The sequence below is a fragment of the Saccopteryx bilineata genome, chromosome X, assembly GCF_036850765.1.
Source record: "Saccopteryx bilineata isolate mSacBil1 chromosome X, mSacBil1_pri_phased_curated, whole genome shotgun sequence".
Classification (NCBI taxonomy): domain Eukaryota; kingdom Metazoa; phylum Chordata; class Mammalia; order Chiroptera; family Emballonuridae; genus Saccopteryx; species Saccopteryx bilineata.
In genome coordinates, this window is record NC_089502.1 from 50261267 (window position 1) to 50280421 (window position 19155).

At 36.1% G+C, this 19155-nt stretch overlaps 1 protein-coding gene across 2 annotated transcripts in view; it reads left to right on the plus strand.

Moving 5' to 3' along the window:
* Window positions 1–19155, plus strand: part of PCDH11X (protocadherin 11 X-linked) — a 764552-nt gene that overhangs the window by 77479 nt on the left and 667918 nt on the right. For both annotated transcript variants that reach the window (XM_066249732.1, XM_066249733.1), the window contains exon 2: window positions 11736–12319. In XM_066249732.1, the coding sequence (XP_066105829.1) occupies window positions 11780–12319 (540 nt within the window). In that variant the 5' untranslated portion in view covers window positions 11736–11779. The remainder of the gene's footprint in view (window positions 1–11735; window positions 12320–19155) is intronic.

A 19155-nucleotide genomic window follows, 5' to 3' on the forward strand; every position in this document is an offset into this window, starting at 1 on the left:
TTCTATCTTTTGTTTTTATTTGGTTGTATTCCATACATCTTTCCTCTGTTGCTATCTTTTTTATCTCATGTGCTTCTGTGGTGGTTTTTTCAATGGTGGTTACCTTTGAGTAATGAAAAGGGTCCCTACCCTGTTCATTGTAGCGAACTATTTTGTGAGTACTTTTGCACTCCATCGTCCTTTGCTACTGTTAATCTCCATCTTCTCCCCCTCTTTCTTTTTGTTGTTGTCACAGTTTAAATTTGGTTTTATTGTGTTCTTCTTGGAGCTTTTACTTGTGGCTCTGTTTTTTTTTGTTCTTTGTATCTGATTGGAGAACCCCCTTTAGTAATTCCTGGAGTGGGGGTTTTCTGATGATAAATTCCCTCATCTTTTCTGTATCTGTGAATGTTTTTATTTCTCCTTCATATTTGAAGGATAGCTTTGATGGGTATAGTATTCGTGGCTGAAAGTTCCTCTCTTTCAGGACTTTAAATATTGGGGTCCACTCTCTTCTAGCTTGTAGAGTTTCTGCTGAGAAATCTGATGATAATCTAATGGGCCTTCCTTTATATGTTGTATTCTTCTTTTCCCTGGCTGCCTTGAGAATTTTTTCTTTGCTGTTGGTTTGTGTCAATTTCATTATGATATGCCTTGGAGTAGGTTTGTTGGGGTTAAGAAAACTTGGAGTTCTGTTTGCTTCTTGAACTTGAGGCTTTAGTTCTTTCCACAGGCTTGGGAAGTTCTCATCAATTATTTGTTTAAGTATGTTCTCCATTCCATTTTCTCTCTCTTCTCCCTCTGATATACCTATTATTCTTATGTTATTCTTTTTGATGGAGTCAGATAATTCTTGTAGGGCTATCTCATTTTTTTTAATTTTTGAGTCTCTTTCTTCTTCTCTCTGTTGTGCCTCAAGTTGCTTGTCTTCTATTTCACTAATCCTCTCTTCTATCTGACCTGTTCTATTAGCTAAGCTTGTTACTTCGTTTTTCAGCTCGTGAATTGAGTTTTTCATCTCTGTTTGATTTGTTTTTATAGTTTCAATTTCCTTGGACATATATTCTTTGTGTTCATGGAGTTGTTTTCTGAGCTCCCTATATTGCCTTTCTGTGTTTTCTTGTATATCTCGGAGGATTTTTAGGATTTCTATCTTGAATTCTCTGTCATTTAGCTCCAAGGTGTCCAATATATTAAATTTTTTCTCCATAGATTTTTCCTCATCTAGCTGTGTTACCTCTCTTTCTTTTGTATCCTTGATATTCGATTTTCTCTTCCTTAATGGCATCTGAGGGTGGTTTTGTTGAAAGTATTAATGAGATTTAATAAAGAATAAAAAGTTAAAAAAAATAAAAAAATAACAAATCGAAAAGAGTTGTTTTTTAAAAAAAAAATTAATAATGAAATAAAGAAAAATAAAATAAAATAAAAATTTTTTAAAAAAGGAAATTATTCCCCCCCTCTTTTTTTTCCTCTCCTCTCCTCTCCCCTCTTTCTTGAGAAAATCTTGTGGTGGACTGTGAGTTATAACAAACAATGCCTGTGATGGTGGGCCTGAATTGGGGAAAAGTAATAAAGGGGCAAAAAAGAGAGAAAGAAAAAAAGATAAAAAAATAAATAAATAAAAAAAGAAAAAAAAAAGGAAAAAAGAAAAAAAAAAAAAGAAAAAAAAAAAGAGCGTATCGACCCACAAAAAGCAAATAAGGAAAAAATTTGGGTCAAGAATAAAATGATTTGCTTTTAGGTGTTGGTTTTCTAAGAGTTATGATGAGAGGAATAAGAGGAAAATGGAAAAATGGGGGGACAAATTAAAAACTTACTATTGTATTTAGTGGAACAAGAACTAGATAATATGGAGAGCGAGGGATGGGAGCACTGCTAGTGAGTTAAAAAGGTGAAGTAAAAACCCCCCAAAATGTCACAAACATAGGTTTGAGTCCCAGATAAGATAATTTGTTTGTTATTGAGGTTTGAATGAGAGGAGATGTAAAGGAGAAAGGAAGAAACTAATATAGAAGGAGAAAAGAAAGAGAGAGAGAGAAAAAAAGAGGGAACCACTAAAAAAAGAAAAAAGAAAGGAGAGAGAGAGAGAGAGTTAAGGGTTTTGGAGTGCAACCCTCATAGAGAGAAAGGAAGAGAAGAGAAATGATAATGGGAGATGTAACACTTATGGGTAGTGTAGTTCAAGGAGAGGAGAGAGTAAGACCGGTAGAGAGTTAATCGGCCAAATTGGAGGAGGAAAAAAAAGTCTCAAGAATGAAGATAAGAGAAACAAACGAACAAATATAATGAAATGGGATAGGTTATAAAGTCTGCAGATTATTCTTGATTTTGAGAGGTTATCTTTTTGCTTTTTCTTTTCTCTCCCTCTTCCTGGTCAGTGACTCTGTACCCCGGGTTCTGCCCCTTTGGCACGCTCAGGTAGAGGTTTGCAGTTGATAAGTCTCTATGGCAATGTCATGTATTGTGCTTTATTCTCGTTGGGAGTCGAGGCTCATTAGCATTTATAGGCTCCGACAGTGAGAGAGTCCGTGTTCCTGGAGCCTTTCTCCTAGTCTTTCCTTCCTCAATTAGTAGCCTGATAGTCCAGGTATGGGGTTGCTGCTGCCTCTGCCTGGATAGTAAGAGGCTCAAATTGCTGGCAACTCCCCACTCTATTTCCACTCAGCACAGGGCTCTGGGTAAGGCTCAGTCAGTCAGAGCTGCTAGCATAATCAGGCGGGCTTTCCGCCCACTCGAAGACCTCTGGCTCTGCCACTCTATCCGGTAACACAAGCGGGCGCCCACTTCCGGGGCGCTTGGAGGAAACTCTCACTCACTGTCTGCAACCAGGATATCCGGCCAGCAGTCTCACGCTCTGAGTGAAACCCCCAACCGCAGGGAAAAGTTGCAGCGTTGGAATTGAGTCTCGCTCCGTCCCCGTGTGCGGCTTTTGCAAGGCGCTGGGGCGGCCCGAGATTCCGCTTTGGCCCACACAAAGGCCCCTGACTCTGCCCCTCTGTGCGATAACACGGGCGCGCACTGCCGAGGCACTCGGAGGAATCACTCACTCCTTATCTGCGCGCGCAAACCAGGATATGAGGCCGGCCGTGGTTCCCTCTGAGTGAAACAGCCTCCAGCACGGAAAATCTCCACCGTTGGGATTAGTTCTCACTCCCTCCCGTGCGTGGCTTTCCCAGGGCGCTGGGGCTGCCCAGAGACTCTGCCCTCAGCCCACAGAAAGGCCTCTGACCCTGCCTCTCCGTGGGGCAACACGGGCACCCACTTCCGCGGCTTAGGAAGAAATCTCTCTTCCACTAACTGCGCACCGACCAGGAGACCGGGTAAAATGGCCGCTCCGCTTGTCTTTCTTTGTTTGGGTTTGGCGCGAGTGTTAGCTTGTATTGCCCGGGTTGCCACAGGATCAGATTTTCCTCGGCTTGGATCTCTGAGCCACAGCCTGGTTCGACCGTTTTTGCTGCGGCGGCCTGGATCTATTCACCCCCTTTGCCCGCCTCAGTTTCTATATTCACAGTTACCAGAGAAAGCCGCCCTGTTTAGGTTAATGAGGAAGGCGGAGCATTTCTTACTCCCTATTTCCTTCGGGGTTTGGTTATATATTTAGCCAATTTTTCACTCAATCATACCTTTGGGTGTATTGCGAAGAATCTGGAAGCTCCAAGTATAGGTTTTTCTGTTTCTGGTTGAAGATCTTGTTGAGTTTTGGGGGAGATTTATCGGTATCGCTTCCTACTCCGCCATTACTCTGACGTCATCCGTATATTTTCAATATATAAATGAAAATATATTTGGTGGTTTAATGATGTATTTTAAACTTAAAGAGGCATTAAAGTAGTTAGAATGATGAGAACCAAGCAGAATTAAGATTATGGGAAAAATAAAATTTGTTAAATTTTCATATAATACTTAAATTTGTTCTATTTTAAGCATTTGTTATTGTAGCATGTAAGCCATTCATATATAATTAATTTAGGTGTAATACAAATTAAACACAACACTCTAATTACGGAAAATGTAGCAAGTATGTCAAATAAATTATGCTTTGGAATTCTGACAAAACATTTCAACATCAATTTTGTGGTCTAAACTCTCTAGAATTACATAGTAAAGACAGTTCACCTGCCTACTTAACTTTTTTAGAAATAAATTGTTCAGTAACTGTAAAATGAATTTCAATTTTGCTTTTCATATATATATGTGTGTGTGTATATATATATATATATATATATATATATATATATATATATTGTTTTTTGTATTTTTCTGAAGCTGGAAATTGGGAGAGACAGTCAGCAGACTCCCACATGTGCCCAACCGGATCCACCAGGCAAGCCCACCAGGGGCGATGCTCTGGCCACCAGGGGGTGATGTTCTGTCCCTCTGGGGCGTCGCTCTGCTGCGACCAGAGCCATTCTAGCATCTGGGGCAGAGGCCAAGAAGCCATCCCTAGCACCAGGGCCATCTTTGCTCCAATGGAGCCTTGGCTGCGGGAGGGGAAGAGAGAGACAGAGAGGAAGGATGGGGGGTGGAGAAGCAAATGGGCGCTTCTCCTATGTGCCCTGGCCAGGAATCGAACCCGGGTCCCCCGCACACCAGGCCGATGCTCTACCGCTGAGCCAACCGGCCAGGGCCGCTTTTCATATATTAAAATATTTTTTGTTGCCTGACCTGTGGTGGCGCAGTGGATAAAGCGTTGACCTGGAAATGCTGAGGTCGCCGGTTCGAAACCCTGGGCTTGCCTGGTCAAGGCACATATGGGAGTTTATGCTTCCAGCTCCTCCCCCTGTCTCTCTCTCCTCTCTCTCCTCTCTCTCTCTCTCTCTCTCTCTCTCTCTCTCCCCCCTCCTCTCTAAAATGAATAAATAAAAAAATATTAAAAAAAAATTAAAAAAAAAATAAATAAAATATTTTTTGTTCTGTTTTGCTTCTTTTTGTTTTGTTTTTTTCTTTCTCTAGTTATCATGATTCTGTTCCTCTAACTATGCCTCTTTCCTACCCAACCAGTATTTATTGTCTATAAAAACATCACATAAATGACACTGGTACTATTGAAACCTGAAGAAAACTTTAATTCTCTGTATCTACTTTCATTGTGTTTCCCCATCAATTTACAAACTAACCAGAAGCTATAGTAGAAGTGGAATATGGAAGAATGGTAAAAGAAAAATAAAGAAATAAAGTTATCTTTTGTTCATGTTGCAAATGTGTGTCAGATTATTTTCCTAGAATATCTGGAGTAAATTTATCATGCTTCTATAAAATGACTCTGTTTTTTTCTTTTTCTTTTTTATTCTCTTTGAGAGGAGGGGAGATTGAGAGACAGACTGCTGTATGTTCCCCAACCAGGATCATCCTGGCAACCCCCATCTGAGGCTGATGCTGCCCATTTGGGGCCATGCTCACAATCAAGCTATTTTTAGCACCTGAGGTGGAGACTGAAGGGAGCCATCCTCAGCATTCAGGGCCAATGTGTATTAACTGATGGAGCCATGGCTGCAGGAGCAGAAGAAAGACAGAAAGAGAGAGAGAAGGGGAAGGGTTGTAGAAACATGTGGTTGCTTCTCCTGTGTGACCTGACCAAAACTGAACCTGGGACATCCACATGCCAGGCTGACACTCTACTACTGAGCTAACCAGCCAGGGCTGCAATGATTCTTTGTAGTCATATTTAGTAGATATGTTTCTATTATTGAACAAAGAGTTAAGCTTAACATTTTAAAGAAAAACATTTTAAAGATAATAGTATATTTCTAATTTATAAATGAAAGGATTGGAATCGAGTTGTGGAGATTCAGATTATTTTACCATAAATATTTAGATCCCAATAGAGTTGACTTTGTTATATGATATATTGGTTCAATGCTGAATTAAAGACATTTTTGAATATTTATTTTATTATATATAACCTCTGTGAGGACATGCATTTTTGCCTGTTTTGTTCATTGATACATTCTCAGTGCCTAGAACAGTGGCTAGAATATAACAATTACTTATTTTTCGTTGGATAAATGACTGAACTGTCATGATATGATTTACTAACTAGAGAGTAAATGTTCCTTTTGGGTTTGCAATATATATAATCTCTTTATTTAAGAAATGGCATTGTCTTTTTTTCCTGATTTTTAAAACCTGAAATCAATTTCCAATTATAAAACACAATTTAAAATGTTTTATTTGTTGATGTTAATAAAGGGAGAGTAGAACAGAATTAGAATGGATTGGGAAAGTGGGACTGCTTGCAATTAGGTCAGTTTTTTAATTCCTCCTTTTGTGTAGAGATATTGAAACATGTATGCAGTACTTTTAAAAATGATCTATAGTATTCTTCTGTGAGTTGTAATAATGTGTAATACCTAAGGGTAAGATAAGAATAGAGTGATAGTTTTAATGCTAGTTGCCAGTGTACCGTTTTTATTTTTGCTTATGTTTGCATAGTATTTATAAATTCACATACATAGACACTCAATTTTTAAATGTCCTAGATTCACAATGTATAATGCACATGTATGTATGCATATTAACACATAGTAAGTATAAATGGAGTGTTTTATTCTCCCATTTGTAAGGGAGTATAAGGCCAATAATTCACAAGAGAACGAATCTTGTGGTTTCTATACTATGTAATCCCGATGCTTATCATCTAGCAAATGGTGTTAAAAATGTCACAGACAAATGCATTTGTGTGCTGTTTACTAAGATAATGTCTGTAGCATTAACATTGCTGACTATTATACTTGACATGTTTTATAACATGGCATCAGTCACTCAACACAGGAAAGTGGTTGACTCATAATACATTTTTTTTTAATTCAGTCATAAGAAATAATACAGTAATACGTTTCAAGTTTATGTAGTTAATTTCTTGGTGCTCCTCGTGACCTGAACAACATTAATTGTTTCAACAAGTGAATTCATTTTTTACTGACCGCAAATTGAAAGGTTTTTTTTTTCTCCACTTTTGTCTCTTTTAAAATTTCATTTAGAAACTTAAATTTAACAGCATGTCACCTGACCAGGCAGTGACACTCTGAATAGAGTGTTGGACTGGGATGCAGAGTACCCAGGTTAGAAACCTCGAGATTGTAGGCTTGAGCACGAGCTCATCTGGCTTGAGCACAGACTCCCCAGCTTGAGCGTGGGGTTGCTGGCTTGAGCTCAAAGGTCCCTGGCTTGAAGCCCAAGGTTGCTGTCTTGAGGAAGGGATCATTTACTCTGCTGTAGCCCCCTGGACAAGGCACATATGCAAAAGCAATCAATGAACAACTAAGGTGCCTCAATGAAGAATTGATGCTTCTCATGTCTCCCCCTTCCTATGTGTCCGTACCTGTCTCTCTCTCTGTCTCTGTCACACACAAAAAAATTTTTTAACAGGGTGACATTGATAAATAAGAGTACATATGTTTCAAGCAAACATTTCTATATTATTTGACCTGTTTATTGTTGTATACCCATCACCCAAAGTCAAATCATTTTCTGTCACTTTATATTTGTTCCTCTTGACATCATTTCCCCAACTCCTTCCTCCACATCCCCCCCACAGTCCCTTCCCCCTGGCAACCACTTCACTTTTATCTATGTCCATGAATCTCACCTTTATATCCCACCTATGTGTGAAATAATACAATCCTTAGCTTTTTCTGATTTACTTATTTTACTCAGTGTAATGTTCTAAAGTTCCATCTACTTTGTAGAAAATGTCACTATGTCATCATTTCTTATTGCTGTGTACTATTCCATTCTGTGTATGTAACACATATTCTTTATCTAACCCCTTATCAAGGAACATTTTTGTTGTTTCCATGTCTTGGCCACTATGAACAATGCTGCAATGAACATGGGGTGCATGTGTTTTTACATACAAAGTTTTCAATATTTTAGGGGTAGATGCCCAGTGGAGGGATTGCTGTTCTTAGTTTGTTGAGGTACCACCATACTTTCTTCCATAATGGCTGTACTAATTTGCATTCCCACCAGTAGTGAATGAGGGTTCTTTTTTCTCCAAAGCCTCTCCAACATTTGTTATTACATGTCTTGTTGATAATAGCCAATCTAACAGGTATGAGGTGATATCTTACTGTATTTTTGATATGCATTTTTCGAACAGCTAGTAAAGATGAGCATCTTTTCATATATTGGTAGGCCATTTGTATGTCTTCTTGGAGAAGTGTCTTTTTAGATTCCCCTCCTCATTTTTTACTTGGATTGCTTGCTTATTTGTTGTTGAGCTTTGTGAGTTCTTTATATTTTGGATATTAATCCCTTATCAGAGCTGTTGTTTGCAAATATCATCTCCCTTTTAACTGGTGGCCTATTTGTTTTGTTGTCATTTCCTTTTGCTGTGCAAAGCTTTTTAGTTTGATGTAGTCCCATTCATTTATTTTTGCCTATATTTCCCTTGCCTTTGGGATCAAACTCATAAATTATTCTCTATGGGCAGGGTCCAAGAGATTAATACCTATGTTTCTTTATATATAATTTACTGTTCCAGATCTTATATTTAGGATTTTGGTCAATTTTTAAATATTTTTTGTTCAGGGGAACAAACTGTAGTCAAGTTTGATTCTTTTGCATATGGTTTTACAATTAATTGAAGAGGCTTTCTTTTCTCCATTGTGTGTTTTTAGGTCCTTTGTCAAAGATTATTTGTTCATATGTATGTGGGTTTTTTTCTGGGCTCTTGATTCTCTTCCATTGGTTTGTATGTCTATTTTTCTGCCAATGTCATACTATTTTGATTTATCTTGGCTCTGTAGTATAATTTGAAGTCAGGTAGTGTGATACCTCCAGCTTTATTCTTTTTCCTCATGATTGCTTTGGGTATTTGAGGTTTTTTATGGTTCCATACAAACCTGGTGATTTTTTGTTCTAGTTCTTTAAAAAAGGACATTGGGATTTTGATAAGGATTTCATTAAATTTGTATATTTTGGGGGTAATATGGCCATTTAAACTGTGTTGATTTTTTCAATATATGAACATGGAATATTTTTTCATTTCATTTTTGTCTCTTTCAATTTATTTCAATAATGTTCTGTAGTTTTCAGTACATAGGTCCTTCACATCCTTTGTTAAGTTTATTCCTAGGTATTTTGTTGTTATTGCAGTTGTAAAAAGAATTTTTTAGTTCATTTTCTGAAGTTTTTTCATTGATAAAGGGAAGCAATCTACTTTTGTATATTGATTTTGTATCCTGAAACTTTACTGTATCTGTTTCTTGTTTCTAATAGTTTTTTGGTGAAATCTTTGGTGTTTTATATTTACAGGATCATGTTATCTGCAAAAAGTGATACTTTTACTTCTTTCCTCATATGGATGCTTTTTATTTATCTTGCCTGATCACTCTATGCTCCCCTTTTCAACCCTTCCCTCATTTAGTTCATTTCATGTGTGGATATTTCAGGTGCACCTGCAAGCCCAGCTGGGGTTCCTTCATTTCATTATAGCTGTTCAATTTGTTGAAATTTCAAAGGCAGAGATCAAAAGTATCTCTCATGCCACCGTTATGCTGACATCGTCCTCATTCTTATCCCCCACTTTTGTATTTTGAATATTTTTTATGCAGGTGCACAACCAAAGAATGAGAAATCATTTAACAAAATACATTTTCTGATGTAATTACAGCATAATATCTATAGCAAGGTCTGTTTCATAAGACCACTTGATTTTAGAACAATTACTAAAAATTTGTTAATATTATTAATTACCAGTAAATATTGAGCACTCATTAGATACTTATGTGCATTGACTGCTGTAATGGATTTTGAAATCACCATCTGCATATATATATATATATATATATATATATATATACATACATACATATATATATAATTTTTATTCAAGTGAGAAGCAGAGAGACAGAGAGACAGACTCTTGCATGCACTCTGACTGGCATCAACCCAGCAGCCCCTGTCTGAGGCTGATGTTCAGCCTATCTGTGGCCACTGATCCATTGCTTGGCAACCAAGCTATTTTTTAGCACTTGAGGTAAGGTCATAAAGCCATCCTCAGTGCCCAGGGCCAACTTGCTCATTCGAGCCATGGCTGCAAGAAGGAAAGTGAGGGGAGTAGAAAAGCAGATGGTCGATTCTCCTGTGTTTCCTGACCAGGAATCTAACCCAGGAATTCCACAAGCCTGGCTGATACTCCACCACTGAGCCAACCAGCCAAAGCTTATCAGCTGATCTTTCAAAACTTTTTGAATGCATTGATAGTTGCATTAATCTCTTTTTAATCATAAAATATCATATCTGATAGTGTTTAATGAAATGTGATACAAATTTTGTGATTCTATAACATAGTAACTAAAAATAAAATATAGAACTATATTAAAAATTTTTAGTGACTGAAAATAGTAAGCAGGGGTGTATAAAGCAGCCAGAAAGATGGTTTGTTTTTTAACACACTGTTTTAACTCAGCAACTGTTTTCAAATAATTGTTTTTTAAAGCTTAAGTCAAGCTATTCTTTGTCATTTGGTAATTTTTATTTTAGTTTGTAAATGTAAAAATCCATTTCACATAAGCTACTAAATCCCTGTATAAACACTCAGAGTTGAGATGTCTTCTAGTCTAGTTCTTGCACTGAATATTTGGATATCATCTGTCAAATGATAAACATGTAGGGTTAATTTGATGATCCATCTTTTTCTATCAGTACCACCAAAGATATGGAATTTATTCTCTCCAAAAATTATTTTTTCCAAAATGTTTTAATAGGTAGTCGTTTGTGTTGATCCTAAAGTTGTTTCTCTGTAGTTTATCCCTGTTCTTATTTCTCTCATTTAAAGAAAAAGAAATATTACCCTTGTCACATGGTATTTCTTTTTATGTTTAGGTATTTGTCATATCATCCACTCTTTCTTTTTGTGGCAGAGACAGAAAGACTCAGAGAGAGGGACAGAAAGACAAGAAGGAAGAGAGATGAGAAACATCAATTCTTCCTTGCGGCTCCTTAGTTGTTCATTTATTGCTTTCTCATATGTGCCTCAACTGGGGGACTACAGCAGACCGAGTGACCCTTGGCTTGAGCCAGAAACCTTGGGCTAAACTGGTGAGCTTTGCTCAAACCAGATGAGCCCACGTTCAAGCTGGCAACATCGGGGTCTCGAACCTGGGTCCTCCACATCCCAGTCCAATGCTCTATCCACTGAGCCACCGCCTGGTCAGGTGTCATAACATCCACTCTTAAAGGACTTTTCTTTTATCCAGACTTCCCAAGTCTTTTATGTGTCATGATTCTTTATGCCTTTTTATTTATATCGATTTTACATTTTGATGCCCAGAACAGAACACTCAAACTAGTATATAAAACCTTCATTATCAATAAAAGACTAACATTTTAAATCCATCTTATAAGAAAGAGTAATGACTATATTTTTGTGATTGGTTATGCATTTTTTTACTTTTCCTTAACCATTTAAATAAGTATTTTAATTATATTTATTACTTTCAATTATAGTAGTATAGAATATATTATCTTTTATATATTTTACTTGTGGGGATCACTTTTATAAATTCTTGGGCCTCTTAATTACTGTAGGTATTTTGTTTCATTTACTTTTCTCTTAATGTAAAAATGCATAATTTGATTCAAAACAAATCTTTTAGTTTATTTAACTGTTGATTGTGCTAATATTTTTGAATAATATTAATGTAAAACTGAGCACTTACTTAACATATTTAATTGTTAGCTTTACTAATTTCTTTTTCCTCTTTCTCCTTTTTCCCTTCTTTTTTTCTCTCTTTTCTTTTGGACAGTACTGCGTGGGCTGACACAACGAACCACTGTCGGTGTGCCTGGTATGGACTTGTTCTCCGGGACGTATATATTTGCGGTCCTGTTAGCATGCGTCGTGTTCCAGTCTGGCGCCCAGGAGAAGAACTATACTCTTCGAGAAGAAATTCCAGAAAACGTCCTAATAGGAGACTTGTTGAAAGACCTCAACTTGTCCCTAATTCGAGACAAGTCCTTAACAACTCCCATGAAGTTCAAGCTAGTGTACAAGACTGGGGATGTGCCACTGATCCGAATTGAAGAAGGTACTGGTGAGATCTTCACTACTGGAGCCCGCATTGATCGTGAGAAATTATGTTCAGGTACCATTATGGATGCTGTTTGCTTTTACGAAGTGGAAGTTGCCGTCTTGCCAGATGAAATATTTAGACTGATTAAGATACGTTTCCAGATAGAAGATATAAATGATAATGCACCATTATTCCCAGCAACGGTTATCAACATATCCATTCCAGAGAACACAGCTATAAATACTCGATTTGCTCTCCCAGCGGCCAATGATCCAGACGTAGGAATAAACGGAGTTCAAAACTACCACCTAATTAAGGTATGCTTTAAAAACACTTTTCTAGAGATAGCTCTTTTCTAAAGACAAAAAAAATATTTTAGTGTACTTCAAAATTTGTGTAAGTCATCACCGCAATTTAAGTTTAAGCAAAGTATAGAAGAGAAGGGTTATCAATGAAATTTTTGCGATTGCATGTGGTTTATAAATTTGAATCTTCATTTTATGTATATTCATGTTCAAGTAGGTTTTTATCTTTCCCTAAGTCCACTAGAGTATCATACAAGGACTCAACATTGTTATTTACAAATCAAAAAACAACCCAATAGTTTACCTGTAATCTGTCTGGTCATGTCTGCCACAAACTTGACTTAAAGAAGTAAGTCAAAATGTTAAGAATGAATACACCATTCTGACCAGTTGGTTGCTCAGTGGATAGAGTGTGAAACTAGAACCCTGAGGACCCAGGTTGGAAACCCCAAGGTAACTGGCTTGAGCGTGGGCCCACCCAGTTGAGTGCAAGATTGCAGTCTTGAACATAGTCTCATAGACATGATCCCATATTTGCTGACTTGAGCAAAGAAAAGGCCAATATCTTGGCTGGAGCTCAACACCCACCCCCATAAAAGCACATATGAGAAAGCAATGAATGAACAACTAATGTGATACAACTATAATTTGATGCTTCTCATCTCTAACCTTTCTTGTCTGTCTGTCCTTCTCTGTTTCTCTTTCTTGCTAAAAAGAATTCAGAAAACTATGATTTTTTTTCTCAGTAATTATTTTATATAGAAAATTTATCTTACCATTTGAAAATATGTCAGATAAATTTTTTGAGAGGTGAGTACAATATTTTATTACTAGCATTTCAACATCTATATAGAATAATGATATTTTTAATAATGATTTTCAACTCACAGTAAGATCTTTAAGCATCTTGAGTCACCAAAATGAGAGTGAATTGCAGCCAATATGCTGTCAATGTTAAATATTTTCATTTTGTTCCAACTCTTTGAAAACACAGAGCATCCATTTGCTCTAGAGAGTAAGTAAGCCTTTTAGTAAAAAGCCTCAGTTAATCTAAATAACTTATTTTGGCATGAGATGGGTCTTGCAAAGGGGAAGATCAAATGGACTATTTGGTATTCTTCAAAATATTTTAATTACCTATATGGTATATAAAATAGTTGAATAAGATTTGGGGTTGTGAAATAGTACAATATATTTGAATGATCTTAGACAATGAGTAAAAGAACAAATGTGTAGATTTAATATTTGTATGGTCAACTTTCATAAATATTTTCCAAGAATTTATTGCCAGATTATGATTAACATAATAATCAATGTTCAAAATAGAAAAAAATGCATAAATAAGATATTTTAATGTATATTAATTGCATGTTTTGTAAAAAAGCATGTGAAAGATTGGAAAACTGCTCAGCTAATGCCTATATACTGAGGAGATATATTTATTTATAAATACATTTAAGTATTAAAAAGGCTAAATATCTTTTACATGAATTTGAGTGAAATACAGATTTGTATGTGAGTATAAAAAGAAAAAAAACAGAAAGAGAAGTAATAGATTATTTATAAATGAACATATTTTTACGTAACACCAATGCAATAGTATCTCCCTCTCTGATGAAATGGAAAAATACGTAGGAGTCTTAAAGCTGTAGATCAAAATTTTGCGTTTAGAAACTATATGTATCACCACCAGGTAAATGTTTTTGACGTTTAGTTTTTTCTATCATAATATGAAGATGATGGTATAAATGTCACAGGCACAGAATTGGAAATAATAAGTACTAACTCGAGAGTAGATATACCTGCACAGATGATTTTTGATAATTCTTTAAAACATTGGGATGTATATAAAAATGTGAGACTTAGTGTGCACTATCTTTAAAGCAACACTCTTCAATGAAATTTTCTGCAATGACTACATTTCTATAATCTGTGATATCTGATACAGTAGTTACTGGCCACATATGGCTATTGAATACATGTTTATGTTCTCATGGAACTGAATTTTAAATGTTATAAAATCTTAATTTTAATAGGCATATGTACTGGTGGTTACCATATGAGACAGCAGAGCCTAATCAAAATCAGTTTAAATGCAAAGTAAAAATTAGCAGATATCAAAGTCTTGCCAAATGAAAATTAAGTATTAATAATAAGGTCTTTTCACCTAGTCATCCTGAAAAATGTGTGATTTTGAAAGGCAGTACTTGACTCATGTAACAATTTTGTCATGTCTTACTCAAGGCAGCTTAATGAGCAGCAAAAATACTGATTTGTCTTGAAAGCTGTTTATCAAATTCAAATAAAACAAACATACTAGTATGATTTTAACTTTGTTAAAATCTGTTTCTGTTTAAATTTCTTTGAAGGATTGTTAAGAAATAATAAAAAGACAGACAAACTAAAAGTTCTTAGATGTTTCTTAGAAATAGACAATCTCTAGGCCCTGGCTGATTGGCTCAGTGGTAGAGTGTCGGCCTGGCGTGCGGAAGTCCCGGGTTCTATTCCCAGCCAGGGCACACAGGAGAGGCGCCCATCTGCTTCTCCACCCCTCCCCCTCTCCTTCCTCTCTGTCTCTCTCTTCCCCTCCCGCAGCCGAGGCTCCATTGGAGCAAAAGATAGCCGGGACGCTGGGGATGGCTCCGTGACCTCTGCCCCAGGCGCTAGAGTGGCTCTGGTTGCCACAGAGTGATGCCCTGGATGGGTGGAGCATCACCCCCTGGTGGGTATGTTGGATGGATCCCGGTTGAGCGCATGCAGGAGTCTGTCTGACTGCCTCCCCATTTCCAGCTTCAGAAAAATGAAAAAAAAAAAAAGAAATAGACATGCTCTAAATGTTTATTCTGCTATAGAATATGTGAACTATATGATGAGCTTAAAGTACTGGGATATTTCTATGGTTCCATGTACAAATACTATCCTGAATGTTTGTTAAAATTAATGAGTATAGAATACAAAGCATTGCCCTGGAAATACATAGGGCCATGGCATTGGTGATATTAACTGAGTACACTTTGACTTCCAAAAAGTTCCTGTCATGGAAATAGTTTCTATATTGGGGGTTAAGAGAGGTGAAATAAAAAGAAGGAAAGAAACTTGTTTTGACTCATCTATAGGCTTTAAAAGATATTATGTTTTGAAAGTAAATAGGCCAACCATAATAATCAATTTAAAAGACCCTTTCCCATTGAGAATAAAAATAATTTAATTAACACTAATTTGTTCATTTTATTTGAATAGACAAGACTAAAATAATAATAGTTTTTCTTAACTAGGAAAATACAAAATATGTATGAAAAGATCAGCTAACAAGCAGGAAGAACAAAAATCTGAGAGGATCCATAGAAGCATTTCTTCAACCAGGAACTTATGGCTGGACTCAGCCCGGAGAAAGGAAAACTCCGGATGGGGTTAGGTCTCTCTTCAGTCAGGAGGAGCAAAGAGATTTAGTAAGCATTCTTACAAGATGAGCAGTACTAGCTGTGGCTAAGTCCAGATACCTAAGCAAGGACATCACATGAAGATGCAGCATTGGTTGTTGGGCAGTCAGCATTTCAGACAGAGAAACAAAATAGTGGAACCTGGCTTCCACATAGGCTCCCAGAGCTTGCCTACCCATGGTGTACAGTTGTGGAGCACTTTATCTACAAACCTGAGACCTGGTACTACAAAATCACTTCTTTCCTTGAGCAAACTGTACATGCTGTGACTGGTGCTAGAATTGGGGCACAAAGGTGACCCTTGAAGGTCTAAGTTCACTGTTACCAAGATGGCAAAATAAGACAAATGGAGGTTGGATTTACCCAGACCACTTGAACCCCACACATCATGACTACATTGATAGCAGCATTTGATTGTGGAGAAGAGCACTAGTATTTTACAGAGCTAAAAATCTTGTGATATAGTACCACCTACTGAAAAAACAATAGAAAGACCTTTTTGTATTAATCTGCTAGACAAGTGTCACTCATACTTACATGACTAGACAGAGAAAGAATTTATTAAAACATCATGGATGTCCAAGGCAGTGAGGCAGCTCGGAAAGGAAATGAAAAATCTCCAGAAAACAAACTAAAGATATGTAAATATGTGATGTGAATGAGTGTTTTTCAACCACAGCTTTGCACACTGGTACTGGTCTTCCAGAAAATTTATGCAGATTATCTTCATACAACATCAAGATGATGAACTCTTTCACTGATCAACATGAAGTTTTTGGCAGCAAGCAGTCTATGGAGCAGTGGTTGAAAAACACTGGTAAAAATGACAGAGAATTCATGATTGCAGTTCAAGAAAACTCAACATGATACAAGTAAATAAAGACAGGAAACTTAATGAGTTCAAAAGAAATCAACAAACAGAACTAGTACTTTACCAAAGATATTAAACTATTAAAAAGAACTTAGCAGAAATTCTAAAGATGAATAACTCAATAAAAGAGATGAAGAATAAACTAGTGAACATAAGAAATAGACCAGACCAGATGGAGAAAAAGATTAGAAATACTGAAGATAGAAATGTAGAAATGACTCAGAAGGAAGGAGACATTTGAACATAAAAAAAAATGAAATAACTCTAAGAGAACACTCTGACACCATGAAAAAAAGCAATAAATGAATAATAAGTATACTAGCTGAAGATGAGATAGAGAAGGGAATGGAATGCTTATTCAAATGGATAGTTAATGAAAATTTCACAAATCTGTGGAAAGAGCTAGATCCTCAATTTCAAGACAAAATATCTAATTACCTGAATCCAAAAAGGCTTTTACAAGGCACATTGTATCAAAACTGTTAAAAATTAATGACAGAGAAGAATTCTCAATGCAGCCTAGGAAAAGAAGACAGTAACCCACTAAAGAAAACCCATTAAATAATAACAAGACCCCCTCAGTAGTATATCAACAGCTAGAAGAGAGTGGAACCAAATATTTTTACTACTGAAAGAGAGAAATTACCAGACTACTATATCTGCAAAATTATTTTTTTATATAAAGGAGTAATAAAGACTTTTTCAGACATAGAGAAGCTGAGATAATTTATCACCAGAAGAGCTCCATTGCAGGAAATTCTCAAGGGGATGATTCTACCTGAAAGAAAGAACAAGTTCACAAAACTATGAGTAAGATTACCAAGAAACTTACAACATTAACAAAGATAATTTGTGACAATAAAAACATATAAGGAGTGAAGTTAAAGGTCTAAATTTGAAAAGGAGGATGAAGAGCAGATGCATTTAAAAGAGAAAGGAATACTATATATTTGAAACTTTCTTTTTCAAACCTAGAATAGTAAACACATTCAAAAAGCTCAAAACTGAGACACATAGCTTGTTAAAAGAGGAAACAGGAAATAAGTATAAAACGCCAACAAAACAACAGGCAGAAAAACAAAGAAAAAAATGAAGGCACAAAACTACCAAAAGTTAAAGATAAAATGGTTACAATAAATTCTCATACTAAAACATACAACTTAAAAAAATGACTAGGTCAAAGAAGAAATAAAAATGTAATTAAATAAAATATAAAAAGACAAATGAGAATGATGATACAGCATATCAAAACTTCCAGGATGCAATAAAAATAGTAATAAGAGAGAAATTTACAACACTATAGGTTTATCTCAAGAAACAGACATTCCAGGTAACCAACCTGACATTACATATTAAAGAACTAGAAAAGGCAAAACAAGTGCAAACCAATGTCAGCAGAAGAAAAGAAATATTAAAAAGTGTAGCAGAATTTAATAAAGTAAAAAAAAACAAAAATTATACCCCAAAACTTACAATACAAATATCGTATTCTTTGAAAAAAATAATAAAATTGACAAAATCCTGGCTACATTTACTAAGGTAAAAAGGAAAATGTCATATAAACAGAATTAGAAATAAAAGAGGAGAATTACCACAAGCATCAGGTATATAAAGGATTGCACTAGAACACTATGAGAGGCTATAAGCCACCAAATTAAAAAAAACATAGAAAAATGCATAAGTTCTTAGAAATAAATTACCTTCCTAGACTGAATCATGAAGAATTGGAAATGTAAATAGAACCATAAATATCCATTCATGATTAAAACATTCAATAAAATAGGTATAGAAAATATAACAAGATAATAAAGGCAATATATTACAAACTTTCTGCCCATATTACACTCAATGGTGAAAAGTTGAAAGCTTTTCCTCTAAAATCATTAACAACACAAGATTGATCACTCTCTCTATTCTTATTCAAAAGAGTTCTAGCCTGACTAGGTGGTTGCGCAGTGGATGGATCCTCAGACTGATATGTGGAGGACCCAAGTTTGAAAACCTGAGGTCACTGCCTTGAGTGTAGGCTCATCTGGTATGAGCAAGGTTCATCAGCTTCAGCCCAAGTTCACTGGCTTGAGCAAGGGGTCACTCATTCTACTCTAGCCCCCTGTTCAAGGCACATATGAGAAAGCAATCAATGAACAACTAAGGCGCCACAATGAAGAATTGATGCTTCTCATCTCTCTCCTTTCCTGTCTGTCTGTCCCTGTCCCTCTCTCTGACTCTCTCTGTCTCTGTCAAAACAAAACAAAACAAAACAAAACAAAACAAAACAAAACGGCAACCAACCAAATTGGAGATGATGTTTGCAAATAACAGATCCAACCAAAGGGAAGTTAAAATCTTAAATATATAAAGAAATCATACAACTCAACACTAAACGAACAAGCAATCTAACTAAAAAATAGACAGAAGACCTCAGCAGACTCTTCTCCCAAGAAGACATAAAAATAGCCAACAAATCTATAAAAAATGTTCAACTTCACTAGTTATTATTGCGATACAAATCAAAACTACATTGGGTGATCACCTCA